The sequence below is a fragment of the Hippocampus zosterae genome, chromosome 2 (genome assembly GCF_025434085.1).
Source record: "Hippocampus zosterae strain Florida chromosome 2, ASM2543408v3, whole genome shotgun sequence".
NCBI classification, from domain to species: Eukaryota; Metazoa; Chordata; class Actinopteri; order Syngnathiformes; family Syngnathidae; genus Hippocampus; species Hippocampus zosterae.
In genome coordinates, this window is record NC_067452.1 from 8,148,543 (window position 1) to 8,167,864 (window position 19,322).

The window sequence follows — 19,322 nt, forward strand, 5'->3', positions numbered from 1 at the left end:
TGAATTGGAAAATGTATTCATTTCATTTGTCAAGAAAATGAATTCTGAGCACAAAATAAGCTCCTTTGAGCATCTATTTGTGACCAGATATTTATGAGAGTCAACAGTCTTTGTGTGTAGTGTTTTATTTGATTTCAATGTTAAAAAAAAACATGGTGGATGACTGGTTTGCACGTCCACTTCAGAGGGCAGAGGTAATGGGTTTTATTCTGGGCCCTGGTCTTGCTGTGTGGCGTTTGCATGTTCTTTCTGTGTTGTTTTTTTTTTTTTTCCGGGTACTCCTGTATCCTCCCACACTCCAAAAGCATGCATTGTAGAACAGTGGAATATTGTAAATATTTTCTTGGTTTGATTGTGAGTGGTTGTTTGTCTATGTGTGCCCTGCGATTGGTTGGCAACTGGTTCAGGGTGTACCACGCCTACTGCCCAAGTCCAGCGAGGAGAGCCTCCAGCTTGCCCACAACCCTTGTGAGGATAAGCGGCTTGAATAATGGATTGGTGCATGAATAAGGGCAGAAAGGGCAGACATTTTTTTTCCAACAGAGACTAGCAGAGAGCTTGAAATGAACTGAGGACACAGTATCATATAAGAGCTTCACCAATCTGTCCTTCCTGACAGACGAGCCTGATGTTTTTCTTGTACGTATGGGGCCATTGGCACTGTCGTAGCACTTCCCTCCACATTGAAGTTACAAGTTGAAATTAGGTTTGTGTGTATTTTCTGCCACTCCATACTGCCACCTTCAGAAGTTCTCCGATGACTCTGCGATTGTTGGCCTCATTACAGAAGGGGACGATCGGGAGTACAAGGGACTGACAAAGGACTTTGTGGACTGTGCCAGCAGAATCTCCTCCAGATCAACCCTAGGATAACTAAGGAGTTGGTTGTGAATTTCTGCAGGAAACAGTCCTCACCAGCACCGGTGAACATCCAGGGTATGGACATAGAGAGGGTGACCTCCTACAAGTACCGAGGTGTTCTTCTGAACAACAAACTGGACTGGTCTACGAACACAGATACCCTGATTAGGAAAGGACAGAGCTGATTCTTCCTACTCCGGAAACTGAGGTCTTTTGGGGTTCTAGACTTTCTATAACTCGGTGGTGGCCTCGGCCATTCATTATGGCATTGTCTGCTGGTCAGGCAGCATCTCGGCCCTGGACAGAAAGAGACTGGAGCGCCTGGTCAGGAAGGCCAGTTCTGTCCTGGGCTGCTCCCTCGACACTCTGGAGGAGGTGGGCAACAGGAGGATGCTAACCAAGCTAAAAGCTATGATGGACAGTCCCTGCCACACCCTCCAGCCTGCCCTGGCAGCACTAGGTAGCTCCTTCAGCCAGAGACTGTTACACCCGGGCTGCAAGAAGGAGAGATACCGCCGCTCATTCCTACCGACTGCTGTCAGGCTGCTAAAAAAAAACCTAAAATAATAATAATAATAATAATAATTAAATGTTGTGAGAAACAATTGTAAATAGCACTGCAACTTATCCATTTTGTATTTATATTGCACTTAATTGAATGGTGTTTGTTTTTTTTTCTTCTTTCTTCTTCCTACCCACAATCTTGCTGCTGTAGACTGTAAATTTCCCCAGTGTGGGACAAATAAAGGACCTCTTAATTTTTCTCAACAGTTGGATGGGCACATCATAAGTTTCATAGGTTTGCTGTCGGCACTATAGTGGGTCTTGTGGGTGGCAAACTCTGCTTCCAGAGAGGAGTGGACCAGTCTTGATCAGCTCATCAGCCTTGCGGAAAGGCTTGTTTGTTATCTCCTGGACCGCCAGAGTGAAAGCAGTTGGTTCCAGAGTCCTGTTCAGTACATTTCAACACCTTCTTTCAAGGAACAAACTCATCTTTGATGGGGGTCATTTCAGGGGCTCGCAGCCAAGTGTCTGAAGGCCAGGCCCATGCCCATGGAGCCCAGCCGAACACAATCTGAAAAGGCAATGTGGGCCCCCCTTCCCATGGCTTCACCACCTATGGAATAATCCATAGAGATTGGGTACAGTGTGAGCTAGGCAGTGTCCAAAAGCAGGGATGTTGGCGTTCCATGTCCCTGGCTACAGATGCTGGCACTAGGAACATGAAACGTCACTTCTCTGGCAGGGAAGGAGCCTGAACTGGTGTGTGAAGTCAGGGAAGTTCAAAGTAGATGGAGTTGGACTCGTCTCAGCACACTGGGCTCTGGTTCCAGTCCTTTTGAGATGGGGTGGCATCTCTTCTACTCTAGATTTGTCCGCGATGATGAGGTGTGGGCATATTTACTGCCCAGCGGCTTGGCGCCTGCATGTTGGGGTTAACATCGGTGGACGAGAGGGTATAATCCCTCTGCCTTTTTGTGGGTGGATAGGTCCTGACTATTGTTTGTACCTATGCACCAAACAGCAGGTCACAGCATTTGCAGCCCAGTGTGAAGTGGTCCAAATGAAAATCAGCACCTCCAAATCTGAGGTTGTCCTGAGTCTGAAATGGGTGGAGAACTGGGGATGAGATCTTGCCCCAAATGGGTGTCGTTTTTGAGTATCTTGTGGTCTTGTTCACAACTGATGGGAGGATGGAGAGAGAACCGAAAAGCTGATTGGTGCAGCACTTGTGGTGAAGAAGGAGCTAACATAAAAGCTAAAGGTCTCGACTTTACCAGTCGTTCTACATTCCATCCCTCACCTGTGGTCAAGAGAATGTTGGTCGAGATCAAAAGAAAATATAAGATCCCCAAAGGGTTTCCTCCATACGTTGTCTGGCTTTACGTCAGAGATAGGGTGAGAAAGTCATTCATCCATCAGGGGCTCAGAGTAGAACCGCAACCTAGAGGAGCCAGATGCGGTGGCTCATTTATCTGATCAACATTACTCCTGGATGCCTCCCTGGTGAAGTGCTTCAGGCACATCCCACCAGGATGAGACCATGGGGTTGACCCAGGACACGGCATAGAGATGATGCCATTTATATTTTTGTCCTAGCCGATTTCTCCAGAGTAGGCTGAAATTCTCACATCGGAGTTGAAATGTCCATAGTACGTCATGCATATGCACAAGTATAAGCAGATGCGGATGAATAAAGTAACAAAGTAAACACACACACACACACACACACACACACACATGGCACGGCACGAGACCGAGACAGACAACTTTCTTAAACGGCTGGATTGAATTGTTCACAACTGTTTAAGTGTCATCCAAGATAGGATTTAATTGGCAACGCAACCACCATCGGTCACCAGACTGACTGGCGTTGTGAAAACTTTTCTTGATGGAGGATGAGGGCACCTCCTCTTGTACGCTTGACGCACACTTCCACCTGCATATAAACACAGTGAACACGCACGAGTCATGCGGCACATCGTGATATTTCATCTTCGGTCTGAAGTCGTGTATTGGGGGATTACACACACAAGACAGGTTAGGCATTTTTCTGTTAGTCGTTTGTGAAATGGGTGTCTGTAGGAACTTCACCCTGTTCGGGATGATTAAAGGGATGGATGAACACCCACGTCTGAAAAAAACAAAAAAAACACTCATCCTCTGGCCCCAAACTGGGCCTGCGGCCAAGACGGACAGAAATACTGCTCCGTCAATGTGAATGTCAATCTTTGACTATTAGTGGCTATTACTGACAGTATTGTGAAAATTAGCAGCTATTTGTCTCTCCTTTGGGAACCTTTGGGATTCTTGGAGTACAGACGAATCTAAGGACCCAACCGAATGAAAAGGTGTGCAGATCTTCTCCAGTATTCAGTTTTCTGCAGTCCAAAATCAAAGCTGGATATGTGTAACTAATAAAATTTAACATCAAAAACTGTATTACATACATGTTGGTGCAGGCTTGCCCTTATCTTCAAATTTCTCTCTCAATTGTTTCACCACTCTTTTGCTGTTTGTGTCCATCCAAAAAGGCATTGTATAACACAAGGTCATCATTATTGCCTTCCTCTTTGCACTTTGTTTCCAATGGGCGTGACGATCAATGTAGAGAATGGGTACTGATTTCTCACTGAGTGGTGAATGTTACGCACGAATGGTTTAGTTGAGTATTGTTAGAAGAATCTATGAGCAAAAATGTATCATGTTTAAAGTTTCAGGGGAATGAATAATTCGGGAACAGCGGTTGAGCAACAAAAGACGAGTTGAGAACACTCGTCGCGCTCAGACGACATTGACCATCCGCAAAGTCTACAGCATGCTAATTCGATGTAGACCAGCCAGAAATGGCGCCAATGTACTGGTGGTTCGAGGTTGAAAAACAGATAACCAATCACTACTGAGGGGCCCGACCGGGGGTGCGGCATGCAAATATTGGGGGCAGTGTTTTTCTTGTATTTTGCATATGTTACAATAAAATGTGGAACTCGCGGAGACGGGACTTTGAGTGTGATCGCGGAGCAACAACCGTCGATCGCTCTCAGAGGTCCGCTCACGCCGATATTGAAGACAATTTTCCTCTGTGCCGAGTCGTTTCTTTAACTTTGTCCGAGAAAATCTCTGACAAGTATACAGAATTCTAACCATGGTAACCGTTGTTATATGGTCTATAACATTGTTGAATCAAAAAGAAACTCTGGGACACATCTTCAGACTATTTACAAATACGGCTGTTTTTCAAACACTTGCCACAGTTAGTGAAGCACTGAATTTGCAAGGACATTTTGAACAAGAAAAACTGTGATAAGTTAAACTGCTTTTGAATGTGTGTACAAGCTTTTCAGAAACCTGTCTAAGCCTAACATTTGCTTCAAGGCCTTCAATGCTGAAAATTCTGGCACATGCCACACAATCAAGAAACAGCTTCTTTTTTTTTTTTAACCAATCAGAATTTCAATTGGCTCATCGTGGCATGTTTCCATCCTTTGTTTGGCTTCGATAAATAGTCTTTGTACACCTCTCTTAATGATTAAGCTAATTATGTGCACCAAGGGCTGTTTACAGGAGAGGATGATGTCATATGTGAATAAAAAAATGTTTTCAAGGACCGTTTTTCCCACAAAAACGGGCATAATGAGTACCGGCCACCCAACGTCTCAGCGGGCTAGTGTTTTTCAAGAAATAACGTTTTGGGGCACTTTTAGAGCAGCATGTACAGAATGAGCACTCCATCTTTCTTAGACAGACACGAGCAAAGAAAAAAAAAAGAAGTGCGTGCTTGTCTCTCTGGTAAGTATGATGCATTTGATTTAAAGTTGGGATGTTTTTGTCATGTTATTAGACAATGTTTGGAGCTGAAGCATTGGAAGGCAAAGTTAACAGTTTTTTGCTTTAGTAGTAATGGTATACAGTACACCCTCATATTCTGTGTCTCGTCTTTAATTTCAATCATGGTTACAGGCCACATATTTAAACAAGAGTGTTGACATTAAAAGGTGAATGGATGTTCAGATACAAGCAGGAATGAGAATCCAAAGAAGACCATCTCTGTTGGCTATCAACGTTGTCCTTCACTTCTCTGCAAATGTCATTCAAAATTCCTCTGACGGTACACAATTAGGTTTCGATTATGCAAATGAAAACAGTGGAAATCCAGGCCTACTCTGCTCTCACATAGGCGTCTAAGCCATAAAAGCAATAAGTGCGCACGGTAAATAAATCCCAAGTAGATTTGCTCCAACTGTCGGGTCATGTGATTCTTTATGGATGTTGTCTTGTGTAATGCAATAAAAGACAGAAACAAGCAACACACAGCATGTAGAGGTCCAGCATTTCCCTTTTGAATTGCCTGACGTGTCTGACCTCGTGTACACAGAGTGAAGATATTAAACTGAGGCAGGTTAAAGCTTGTTGCTCTGCTCACATTGTTGAAATGGGGGAGTTTCGCCATTGTGTGGATAAAGCGGGTAGCTGGGGACACCGAGCAAAAATCCCACAGCTCTGCTGGTATATTTAAATACAATGATTTTATCAGCTGTGGTCTCTCATAATTACCCCTAAAAATTGTGTTGTAGCTTCCCTGTTTTCTTGCTCATCTCTGAGCCCAGTAGAGGTCTGCTCCACTGGTTGCCATGCAACTGACCTCTCTGCAGCCTTCACATACATCTCTCTTGTTCCCAATTTCTCTACTGCTCCCGCTGTCCTTCTCCTTTTCTTGCAACCACCATCTCTTTGCAGAAGCCTGCTAAAGAGTAGCATATTTTTTGCATTTCTAGGCTCAATGTATTGCTATCCATCCATCCATTTTCTATCACACGTGTCCTCAGTTCAGTCATGCGTAGCCTGGGGCCTGTCCCAGCTGGCTTTGGGCAAGACACGGGGCCACCCTGAACGATGCGAAGACCAACCGCATGTGACATTACAAGTGCACCTTAGAAATGTAGTAAATCGTGACATTAAAAAAATGACATCAAAACAATGAAAACTACAACACAATAATAGACAAAATTAGATAATGGCGCAACTATAAATGGGGGGGTCATGACTGACTAATGGTGGCTTTTCTGTTCCCAGAATATAAATGCTGATATTTTATTTAAAATAAAGGAAACGTCTGCGATGAAAAACTTTTATGATCGATTTAGATCTTTGTTGAATTAACACAACACTGTATTCAACATTTTTATTACATTTTGTGTTCCCAAAGCAAAACTTATTTTTCAATGAAAAATTGTCATACGATTATACAATTACATGCAACTCTTTCTTTAGTATTGTATAAATCACATTAAAATCTCTGTTTACACATACAGTATCAATGGGAGCAATTGTTGTTTTTATTGCAAACATGTTTGACATCATAGTTTTGATGATATAAGATAAATATTGAAGCCAAAATGTATTCACAATTATGATTATCAAAAACATCCCCTTTACTTACAGATTTCAAGTCACTAAGGGCAAATTCAAAACATAAAATGGCACAAATACTGACCCACTTCCGAAAAAGTCGCTAATCTCTATTCAATGCTATATTTCGATAAAAAGGTGGTTTGACATTTTTCTTTGGAACATACTGTACCTCCCTCATGTAACATATAAGGGGCTTAGGTTTTGGACAGTTGTGATACTGGTTTGGTTGCCGTATGCATGTCTGATGTTGCTCACTGTGGACCAGGGAATGCTCAAGAAGTTTATGTGACTGCTCAGATGGGATGGAAAATTTGAGAGGAATGTAAATTTAATTGGTGTGGTGCGGGGCTGCTGACATGTATGCTCTGCTGAAATTGAATTAGCCCACAATTTGGCAATCTTGACATAATTTGGCTCTGAGTGAAAATTAATTGGCCAACCCTTTCCTATACTTCATCAGATTAACCCGAATGAAACAGGACCAAGTAGAAATAATTAGAAACATGATTAATTTTATATCATAGTGTACATACATTCAAAGTGTGTGTAATCCTCAATATTCATCAGTTTTTTTTTCCATTGTATCTTGTCATTTCAAATAATGCACCACGAATCAATGCGAAATACTTTCGGTACAATGTGTGCTGCCGTCAAGAGTTAATTGGCAAACGAATGTCAATTACTAATTCAAATGACTAAATAAGCAACAGTAAAGGTACTAAATGTCAAGAACTCTAAACTATTTGAAGAAAAATACCAGGGTAACATCATGTTGATATTAACAAATAAAATTACCTCAGGACAAATATTGCTAGTGCTAGCTCCCAATAATTTCTGTATGGGTCCCATTCCATCAACTAGGTAATTAGCGGCTACCAATTAGCATGCTAAAACAAAAAATTGAATGAGCTCACCAGTTCCCTTATTGTTTTTTCCAGTCGTAGGGTAACAAAAATGACACGTCTGTGGTAGAGGCACCTATCAGTTGACAGTTCCCGAGGGCCGATGTCCTGCCTGTTTTCCGCTCTCTCTGTAACACACCTGATTCAAAGGTTCAGCTGATCAGCAAGCTCTGAAAAAGCAAGATAACACCCCTGATAATTTGAATCACATGTGTTGCAGCAGGGACATTGGCCCCTTGAGGACCGAATTTGGACACTCCTGGCTTAGTCCATAATTTTCTATTAGTTTCCTGCCAATTGTCAGCAAAATACATCAGTACTGATGCAATGCCCACCTCTGGTAGTTTGTATCAAGGTCACACTCTTCCCATCTTGTCATTGTTTTTCAAACAATAAACGAAACTCTTGCAAACCTGATCACATTCAATCTCCTGTGAAATTAGGCCAGAACTTCAAATTGCAGTTTGTGCAAACTCTTTAAATTATTTCCATCACCATACATTGTCCCTCGTGTGACTTTAATTGCTGGAGAGAGCTAAGGAGTTGAGCACCATGTGTCTGCCAATTACATTTCTCTTTCTCTGCATTGAGACATCTCTGCATAAATCACCTGACAATGTCAACCGGCAGCTTGGTTTGTACCTGCAGCCTTGTTGTTGCCATAAAACAGATGTCAGACGTAATTGTGAAACAATCATTAAAAAAAAAAAAAGCTACTTAAATACAGTACATGAAGACTATTCTTTCTTCGCATTTCATGCATGCAAATCACATTCTCTGCTTGGGAAGTAGCAGGAAAGGGATGAGAAAAGGGACCAGTGGAGTAAGATTTAGAGCAATTACATTGCCTGATGTGCTTTGGCCCATATTATGATGTTGGTGGATGATAAGACAGCGAAACACACGCGCGCGCACACACACACACACACAGCGAAACACATACACACATGCCCGCATGCACCTATCCGAGAGAACACAGACCTCACACAGAGAGCAGGCCAAGCTAAGATGAATAGGGATATGTAAGCCTCCTCCTACACCGAAAAATAGATGAGTTGCTTTCCTCTCCATCAAATTACATGCACACATTTTGATGGTTGTGAAACATGGATGACATAAGTTCTGAATATGATTCGTTGTACAACCAATCATACAGCCCAATCCAGATCGTTACACCAGACTGAGGGGGGAAAAAAATCAAGGTTAACATGCATTTCCTTAATGGTCTTCAGTTTAAAGCACAAAGACTTCAAAAGCTAGGAAACATGATCTTGGATGTCTAATTGAATACTTAGCATGAGCATAGTGAGCATGATTGAATAATCAGAAAAAAGACTGCTGTTGCCAAAGAACCTTTTGAAGTCCCCTGATTGCAATGTGTCACGAGAGAATGCCCTCCACACCGATAGGAACCATGCCAATTATTAAAAAGTGAATTCAAAAACACACGTTCCATCACAGTAGCCTGCAGATGACACATCACTGGTCACTGGTGATCTTCTGAATCCATAATGCAAGTTCATTTCAAAAAGTGTGCCATATTTTCAAAATTGATCTCTATCGACTTTTCATGTCTCATGAAAACTCCACAACGCGGAAACTATGGTCACCCTCAGACTTGACTTAAGAATTGACTCTTGTTAAGAAATGTTGTCTGGTTGAGAGGGAAGAGATTTCATCCGTGCTGTACGTTGCACATTCAGCACATTTGACAATAAAGTTGTACTTGACTTGACTCAAGCGGGAATGGGAGAAGACGCCACTGTATTTCTGAATGCAACTGCTGTTTTCTGGTGAAATATACATTAACTTTTTTATCCACGTCGAAATCAGGGGTGCCCAACCTTTTTTGAGCGAAGATCTACTTTTCAATCAACCAACCTCCCGAGATCGACCCATTACTGCACATGCGCTCATATGCACGCATTTACACACGCATGCCACAATGAGCAACAGCCCTAACGGCCCCTAAGATGAACGAAACCGAAAAATAAAGTAGACACAAGAGTTTTTTGAAAAGGAAATCACCACCTACCTTCGTCAAAACCTGACACGGAGGCATGGGATGCACTTTTACGATTGTAGCTCATACGTACCGTTTTAAAGTGTTTCTCTTGGTTCTCCAGATTCCCATTCTTTGCCAGTGCCATCGTTGAAATGCAGATGAAACAAACTCTGAATGAGAATATTAATAACAATAAAAGATACAGTGCAGTAGCTCTGATAATGAGCTCCAATTGCAGACTGCTGAGCGCGAACAACTTCCAGTGATGCAGCTCGCGGGCCACCGTTGGCTAAAAGTGGCCTGCTTTTTTATTTTATTGTATTTATTTTTTCAACGCTTTCTGTGAAAGTGAGACTGATATGATGCTCAGAGTGCTGTTATATTTTAACCAATGTACATGCACACACACACATATATACATTCACTCACACACAACTGCATGTCATTTTTCACACAAACAGACATAGTCCACAAATGCCCAGCCATATGAAAGAGAACCAATCGGTTATCATATTGGACATCATTTCATCGACATCACATACCGAGGCATGTAACGTAGCATTTAAACCCACTAAATGCACTTTTAGCTTACAGACAAAACATTGCTGGAGTTTCATATTTGCTGATAAACATATGTAGTCATACAAGAAATAAGGTGGAACTATTTGAAATATGACACATAAAAGAAGTAACATGGGGGACCTGTTACAGTTAATCTATTCACTTGGACGATGTATCCCACTTCCACTGTACTTTGCAAAGTCCCTGTGATACTGCTGGTCAATGCTGCCATCCAGCGTCCTCAGACAGAGTAAAATAATACAATGGCAACAATGCAGAAAGTGACTCTCATATGGAAGGAAATATTTCAACAAGTCAGAGGTTTTGTGAATATCACTCATGTAATATGAATTCAGTATCCAAGTATTCACGCTCCTTTTAACTGCACAGGTTCATTTTTCCTGTTGGTCACGATTGTATGTTGCGCCTCCTTTAGCAATATGGGTATAACTGTAGGTTATTAACCAAGGATCACCAGTCAGTGGGGTTTGACTCTTTTTGACCCTGGAACACCCTTTGGTGTCAGAGAAGTGCTGCGGTCCTCCCTGTAGCTGTCCATCTCCTTGAGCAGACCCCCAGACTTTGCCTCTACTTCTCTGTCAAAACCAGAAGCTTCTTCTTTTTGCTTCCTCAGCAGTAGATTCAGTATTTCCCCATAGCTTTGCCCCAGACATTTCTACATCACACACATGCTGTGTTGTTGATGTTCTGATGAAACCCAAGCAGCCAACCTCGGGGTAAATGGTAGATTGTAGTAGCTGTATACTTGCCTTCAGGAGCCTGGTTAGAGTACTGTGCACTTTTGCGCTCGAAGGCAGCCTACATTTTCTCCTCCCTGGGGATAGGGAATGCCATAGGCGTTTCTAAGTAGCCACAGCAAAATGTAACCCTTGCTGAAACCATCCCTCTTGCTGACCTTGTACTGGCAGTGTGGTGCTGAACACTGCTCTTCCAAGGCTCACTCACAGTAATAAATTTGATGAATTATTTAGTTTAAGATCCTATTTCTGCATCTTGTCATTTTAATACGGTGCGGATGACAAATACGGCAAGACATCCCAGAATCATTTCTCCACTGTTTGGCAGTATTTCGATCTTCCTATAAGATTTTGGATGTACTGAATCATGAACATCCTTCTACACTCCCAAATCAAGTATATACAGTAAGAATTGATTTATCATGGGGGCTACATTTCAGAAATCGTAACGATCCTTCGGTCCAAGAGATGAGATCAGCATGCGTAAAGTGTGTTTATAGAATATAAACAAGTAAATACAATCACCAGATACACCAACTTCCTTACTCACCATTCTCCAAGCCTCCTCCTTTTTGGCTCTGTAGTATCAGTAAGCTCAGTATTGTGAGCTTGGACCAGAATTTCCCCAAAGCTGTCCGGAGGTCAACTTCCATTACCTCATCAAACTCGGCGACCAATGAAGCTGAGTTTCACCTGGCCAGCTGGTACCCGTCAGCTGCCTTTAGAGTCCCGCAGGGCCTAACTGCCTGATAGGACTCCTTCAGCTTGTCGGCATCCCTCACTGCCGGTGTCAACCAGCTAGTTCGGGGGTTACCACCGCGACAGGCACCGACCACCTGAAAGCCACAACTCCAATCAACCACCTCAACAGCAGAGGTGCGGAACATGGTCCACTCAGACTCAATGTCCCCCACCTCCCCCGGGATGTGGGAAAAGCTCTGACATTAAACTCCTTCTCAACCTCACAGTGCAGAGATCCTGGGTTTAAATCCGGCCCGTTGCCTTCCTGTGTGGAGCTTGCATGTGTCATGTTGCGTGATGTTGGAGGACCCAAAAAGCAGGCAGAAGGGAGACGCAGGGTGGACTAAACAAAATGTATTCACGGATGGAATGCACACCGTTGCTGATTTTTTGAAAACAAATTAATAAATTAGAAGATACAAGCCCATGTAATTTTCCTGATCAAACAAAAAAAAAAGGGGGAAAAATGGGCAATCCTGGAGGATCCCTTAAAACCCTTTCTCAGTTTTGCAAATTGGGTGACATTATAGCAGTCATGAGCCAAGAAAATATGCCTTGCATGTTCCACTCCTTAAGAGCAAATGTTATGAAGGGTGCCTTCTTAATACATGTTCTACTCCTTCCATAGACAGTCAATCAGATATTACTTTTTAATCATTCTTTGCCATTCTTCCTAGCAGAAGCTTTGTGTTTTGGGTTTTGGGTCCTAGACCCATGACCTTTTACTGAGGTGAAGTCTTCTGTCACTGGGTAGCACATTTAGGTCTGGAATGCCTTGATCGTATCAAAATTCAAATTTCATCACACCTTGCTCATACATACTCAAGATAACCTGTGAATGGATTTTCCTCCATGCTTCTTTATTGTGTCTTTAAACAAAGAGTTGACATGATTTGCCAAAAAGCTCCACTTTTTTATCATCTACTCAAAAGGATATTCTCCCAGAAGCGTTATGGCTTGTCACTCTGAATTTTGATGAATTGCAGCCTCTTTCATGTTGTTTTGGGGACTCCTGGGAGAGTTCTTTATTTGATGGGTACCAACAATTTTGTTTTTGTATAAAATAAATCCCATTTCTAATTATGTTGGCACACTGCATAAAATGTAAATTAATACATGTAGACATCAAAATAAGAATGAGTAAAAAAAAACACACAAACACAAAAAAACTTCTCAATTGAATAAAGCTCATGATTTGTAAATCATTGGGTTCTGTTTTTATTTATATTTTACACAACAAAAATAAGTCCAAGCTGTCGCCAAGTGCTCTCATGAGCCTTGCTTTATTTATTTATTTTTGTGTTTCTTTTGTCACCTTGTGTTTGTTGTTGTGTCGTGTGGACCGGATGTGGAGTCATCAAGGAGGAGACTCGGTGCTTGGTGGTTGCACCTTCTTGGCAGCATGGGTATACCTGCACTGTTTTTGATTTGGAGGAATGTCATTGCCATTTGACTGACTGCCATTGCTGGGCAGCTCTGGGGCGCTTGTGGTTTTATTTATTTATTTATTTGTTTATTTATTTATTTATTTTTCGGCTGTGATCGACATTATTTTACACAACCCCGCTTTGTTCAGCGGAGAGATCGGTGCTGTTGGATGGTCTGCGGCTGGATGGATGCAAGGCTTGAGGAGCCGATGATGAGAAGAAAGGAGAGTCAGCGCAGAGCGCCGATGCGGATGTGGAACTGGGAGTCACGGCTTGGAGCTGAAGTGGATTATGTGGGACAGGAGATGTGAGCCAATCTCTTTTCGTCAATGGACGCTACAGCTTTGTGTTTGCTTTCAAAATTTAGCTTGTAGCAGACGTGTGCACATTTTCAGCATGACACCTCTGGCAGGACAGGACACTTTGATCATCTCCTCTTTCATCTATAACTGCTTCAAACAACAAAGTGCATGCAGGAAAAGTGATTAAGATTGCACGACTGTCTGTGTCTTATGCGTTGTGTTGTGTTATTTTGACTTCAAGATGGCGCCGCGAGAGTGGCTACCTTCCCAGCAGCTCCTATATTTTGTTCTTCTACTACTTCGTTTCATAACTTTGCTGTGGGAATTTCTCCATTGCAAGACTAATAAAGGATTTCATATCTTATCTTATCTTAACAACCCAAACGTCATTGGAATGACAATGTCATGCCAAGGACAATCATCATACCCTGAATGGCTGCAACACAGTAAGCCGATGGCCGTCAGCAGTCAGTGAGTGTCGTCTACTCAATATGTCTCACACCAGTGGCACGAGCCAGCCGTCATTGTGTTAAGAACTGTTCGACTATGGCAGAATCAATCTGGCTGTTTTCCAGCTCATCAGTGCACAGGACAAGAAGCAGAATTGAAGTGAGAAAACAAACGGCAAAACTGAGAAAGCATACAAAAGAAGGCACACAAAGGAGCTTTTGCTAATTTTACACTTTATTTATTTAACACTTTATTGATTGATGACACACTACCTGTTGGAAAGAAAGAGAAGACCAATTCATTAGCATGCTTCAGGAGAGACCACTTTTTTGTTGCATTACAGTGCAATGCTACATCAACAGAGTGAATGCAATGACAGGAGATTGAAACTCAACTTGTTATATCAGGTGAGATTTTTTTCTTCCCCCTTCAAGCTATGTAACTGAAACTGAGTGGAATTGTTTTTTTGATCTTGTTTGCTCGTGCTTGGTCAATATCATTTTATTCATCTTTCTATCCAAGTTTAACATTAGATTGGAATAGGGAAGAAGGCTCAAAGCCTCAAATGTACTTTTGTCTTCCATGAAAAGAAAAAAAAAGAGGCACGCGGCACTGGATTTCCTGACCCGGCTGTATTTTTTTTAAACAGCAAACAAAAGAAAGGATACCACTTCCATTGTTACAAAGGGTAAAGGACAAAATTTTTTTTTTCAAATCCAGTACAAAGATGTCTCACTTTTCAATTTATTTCTGAATCCCTTATTCCTGAAACCCTCAGATGGGTCCCATGAGAGCTCTGCCAGGAGCACTGAGGAGCCCTGTTTTGATGGAGCTGACCCAAGCTCCAGTACTCCACGAATAGTATCCACCATGGAGTGGTGGGTGTAATCCTCACAAGTTGGAGGGAAATGCTCATAACACAGCTATTACAGTAGATAACATATAACTTAATTAGACAGCCAGTGTGTCTAGTGGTATGAAAACTAATACTTCAAAAGACATTCTGCATCAGTGGCAGAGATCCAAACAGCATTCTTTAAAGTTTTTTTTTTTTTTTGGAATCTTAGCCACAAGCGGCATTTTTGACAAAGTGAATCTGTTAATTTGAAAAGTTCTGTGGCAAGCTCACCCGGTCCTTCTATCTTTAATGCTCGCGATATCATATTAAACGGAACTTCCAGAAGACTGCATATTCTCGGTTGAACTATTTAATGAATGCCAGGAAGGAGCCTTTTTCTGTGAGATTTTTGTATTCCTTCAGCCACACCCACGCAGGAGGACAACTCTGTGAGTGGGTCCCGGCCCAGTTGGTCAATGCATAAATAGGCATGGCAGCACCTCTGAGGAGGTGCTCAACCTCCGATCGTGTCCCAGACAGTCAGTACAAAATCCAGACAGCGACTTCCAATTTGGTCATGGTCACCTCGCCGTCTCCCCAGGCTGGGGGCAAGAGGGGACAGGAGAGGAGAGAGAATAGAAGCAGCAGTCAAACAGGCCAACATGTAGTTCAACTAAATGCAAGAGTATATTAAGTTTTGAGTCGTGTTTTAAACATTTCTACTGAGGAAGCGACTCTAATATCTATGGGTAGGGCATTCTAAGGTGATAATGCTCTAGGACAGGTGTCTCAAACTCAATTTACCTTGGGGCCGCTGGAAGCAGAGTTTGGCTGAGGCTGGGCCGCAGCCTCTGCAACATGCATGCATGCACAATTTAAATGAAGAAAGTTTTTAAAAAATACAATCCTCTAAAATGTCCTTACCGGTATTTATTTTTCTTAACCCTCTCCGTGAGCCGTCACCTTACCGTGGTGGAGGGGTTTGTGTGTCCCAATGATCCTAGGAGCTAAGTTGTCTGGGGCTTTATGCCCCTGGCAGGGTCACCCATGGCAAACAGGTCCTAGGTGAGGGACCAGACAAAGCACGGCTCACAAAGCCCCTTAATGACAAATAAAATCGATGGTATCCAGTTTCCCTTGCCCGGACGCGGGTCACCGGGGCCCCCATCTGGAGCCAGGCCTGGAGGTGGGGCTCGTTGGCGAGCGCCTGGTGGCCGGGCCTACACCCATGGGGCCCGGCCGGGCTCAGCCCGAAGAGGCAACGTGGGTCCCCCTTCTCATGGTCTCACCACCCGTGGGAGGGGTCAAAGGGGTCGGGTGCAATGCGAGCTGGGCGGCAGCCAAAGGCGGGGACCCTGGCGGTCCGATCCTCGGCTGCAGAAGCTAGCTCTTGGGACATGGAATGTCACCTCTCTGGCAGGGAAGGAGCCCGAACTGGTGTGTGAGGCAGAGAAGTTCCGACTGGATATAGTCGGACTTACCTCCACACACAGCCTAGGTTCTGGTACCAGTCCTCTCGAGAGGGGTTGGACTCTCTTTCACTCTGGAGTTGCTCACGGTGAGAGGCGCAGAGCAGGTGTGGGCATACTTATTGCCCCCCGGCTCAGTGCCTGTACATTGGGGTTCACACCGGTGGACGAGAGGGTTGCATCCCTCCGCCTGCGGGTGGGGGGACGGGTCCTGACTGTTGTTTGTGCATATGCACCAAACAGCAGCTCAGCATACCCACCCTTTTTGGAGTCCTTGGAGGGTGTGCTGGAAAGTACTCCTGCTGGGGACTCCCTTGTTCTACTGGGGGACTTCAATGCTCACGTGGGCAATGACAGTGAGACCTGGAGGGGCGTGATTGGGAGGAACGGCCCCCCCGATCAGAACTCGAGTGGTGTTTTGTTATTGGACTTCTGTGCTCGTCACGGACTGTCCATAACGAACACCTTGTTCAAACATAAGGGTGTCCACGTGTGCACTTGGCACCAGGACACCCTAGGCCGTAGTTCGATGATCGACCTTGTGGTCGTGTCATCGGATTTGCGGCCGCATGTTCTGGACACTCGGGTGAAGAGAGGGGCGGAGCTGTCAACTGATCACCATCTGGTGGTGAGTAGGCTCCGATGGTGGGGGAAGATGCCGGTCCGTCCTGGCAGACCCAAACGTATTGTGAGGGTTTGTTGGGAGCGTCTGGCGGAATCCCCTGTCAGAAGGAGTTTCAACTCCCACCTCCGACAGAGCTTTTCCCATGTTCCGGGGGAGACGGGGGACATTGAGTCCGAGTGGACCATGTTCCGTGCCTCTATTGTTGAGGCGGCCAATCTGAGTTGTGGCCGTAAGGTGGTTGGTGCCTGTCGTGGCGGCAACCCTCGTACTCGCTGGTGGACACCAGCAGTAAGGGATGCCGTCAAGCTGAAGAAGGAGTCCTATCGAGCCTTTATGGCCTGTGGGACCCCAGAGGCAGCTGACGGGTACCGACTGGCCAAGCGGAACGCAGCTTCGGTGGTCGCCGAGGCAAAAACCCGAGCATGGGAAGAGTTCGGCGAGGCCATGGAAGCCGACTTCCGGACGGCTTCGAGGAAATTCTGGTCCACCATCCGACGTCTCAGGAGGGGGAAGCAGTGCACCACGAACACTGTGTACAGTGGGGATGGGGCGCTGCTGACTTCGACTCGGGACGTTGTGAACCGGTGGGCAGAGTACTTCGAAGACCTCCTCAACTCCACCAACATGCCTTCCTTGGAGGAAGCAGAGCCTGGGGACTCTGAGGTGGGCTCTCCTATCTCTGTGGTTGAAGTCACCGATGTGGTTAAAAAGCTCCTCGGTGGCAAGGCCCCAGGGGTGGATGAGATCCGCCCAGAGTTCCTCAAGGTTCTGGATGTTGTGGGGCTGTCCTGGTTGACACGCCTCTGCAACATCGCGTGGTCAACAGGGAGAGTGCCTCTGGATTGGCAGAACGGGGTAGTAGTCCCTCTTTTTAAAAAAGGGGACCGGAGGGTGTGTTCCAACTACAGAGGAATCACACTCCTCAGCCTCCCTGGTAAGGTCTATTCAGGGGTGCTGGAGAGGAGGGTCCGTCAGGAAGTCGAGCCTCAGATTGAGGAGGAGCAGTGTGGTTTTCGTCCCGGCCGTGGAACAGTGGACCAGCTCTACACCCTTAGCAGGGTTCTCGAGGGTATGTGGGAATTCGCCCAACCAGTCTACATGTGTTTTGTGGACTTGGAGAAGGCGTTTGACCGTGTCCCTCGGGGAGTTCTGTGGGGGGTTCTTCGTGGGTATGGAGTACCGAACCCCCTGATACGGGCTGTTCGGTCACTATACCACCGATGTCAGAGTTTGGTCCGCATTGCCGGCAGTAAGTCGGAATCGTTTCCAGTGAGGGTAGGACTGCGCCAAGGCTGCCCTTTGTCACCGATTCTGTTCATAACCTTCATGGACAGAATCTCTAGGCGCAGCCGAAGCGTTGAGGGGGTCCGTTTTGGTGGCCTCAGTATTGCATCCCTGCTTTTTGCAGATGATGTGGTGCTGTTGGCTCCTTCAAACAGGGCTCTCCAACTCTCACTGGAGCGTTTCGCAGCCGAGTGTGAAGCGGTTGGGATGAAAATCAGCACCTCCAAATCTGAAACCATGGTCCTCAGTCGGAAAAGGGTGGAGTGCCCCCTCCAGGTCGGGGGGGAGATCTTGCCCCAAGTGGAGGAGTTTAAGTATCTTGGGGTCTTGTTCACGAGTGAGGGCAGGAGGGAGCGAGAGATCGACAGGCGGATCGGTGCAGCGTCTGCTGTGATGCGGACGTTGTATCGGTCTGTTGTGGTGAAGAAGGAGCTGAGCCAAAGGGCGAAGCTCTCAATTTACCGGTCGATCTACGTTCCAACCCTCATCTATGGTCACGAGCTATGGGTCGTGACCGAAAGAACGAGATCCCGGATACAAGCGGCCGAAATGAGTTTTCTCCGCAGGGTGTCCGGGCTCTCCCTTAGAGATAAGGTGAGAAGCTCGGTCATCCGGGAGGGGCTCCGAGTCGAGCCGCTTCTCCTCCACATCGAGAGGAGCCAGATGAGGTGGCTTGGGCATCTGATTCGGATGCCTCCTGAACGCCTCCCTGGTGAGGTGTTCCGGGCATGTCCCACCGGGAGGAGACCCCGAGGAAGACCCAGGACACGCTGGAGAGACTATGTCACCCAGCTGGCCTGGGAACGCCTCGGGATCCCCCGGGGAGAGCTGGAAGAAGTAGCTAGGGAGAGGGAAGTCTGGGCTTCCCTGCTAAAGCTGTTGCCCCCGCGACCCGGCCCCGGATAAGCGGTAGAAGATGGATGGATGGATGGATGGATTTTTCTTAACACAAAATAAGATGAACAAGGACCCTGGTTCAAACAAGTTGTGTGTAATGTTTCTCAGGTGCACAACTTTGGTATTCAATGTGAATGGAACATTATTGGCTGTGTATTAAAGGCAAATATTTTCTGACCTAAAATATTTGGCTTTCCCATACCGTTAATCATAAATGTTGCATGCCAGGCCAGAAATGCGCTCTGCCATAGTATTGGCAGAAAAAAAACTATTGTGGCGAAACTGACCT

General features: G+C 45.0%; 1 protein-coding gene across 1 annotated transcript in view; it reads left to right on the plus strand.

Moving 5' to 3' along the window:
* LOC127592531 (uncharacterized) overlaps positions 1 to 19,071 on the plus strand; it is a 429,086-nt gene extending 410,015 nt beyond the window's left edge. The window contains exon 2 of the mRNA XM_052053360.1: positions 18,261 to 19,071. Coding sequence (XP_051909320.1) covers positions 18,344 to 19,042 — 699 coding nt within the window. The 5' untranslated portion in view covers positions 18,261 to 18,343 and the 3' untranslated portion in view covers positions 19,043 to 19,071. The remainder of the gene's footprint in view (positions 1 to 18,260) is intronic.
* Positions 19,072 to 19,322: the final 251 nt, after the last annotated feature.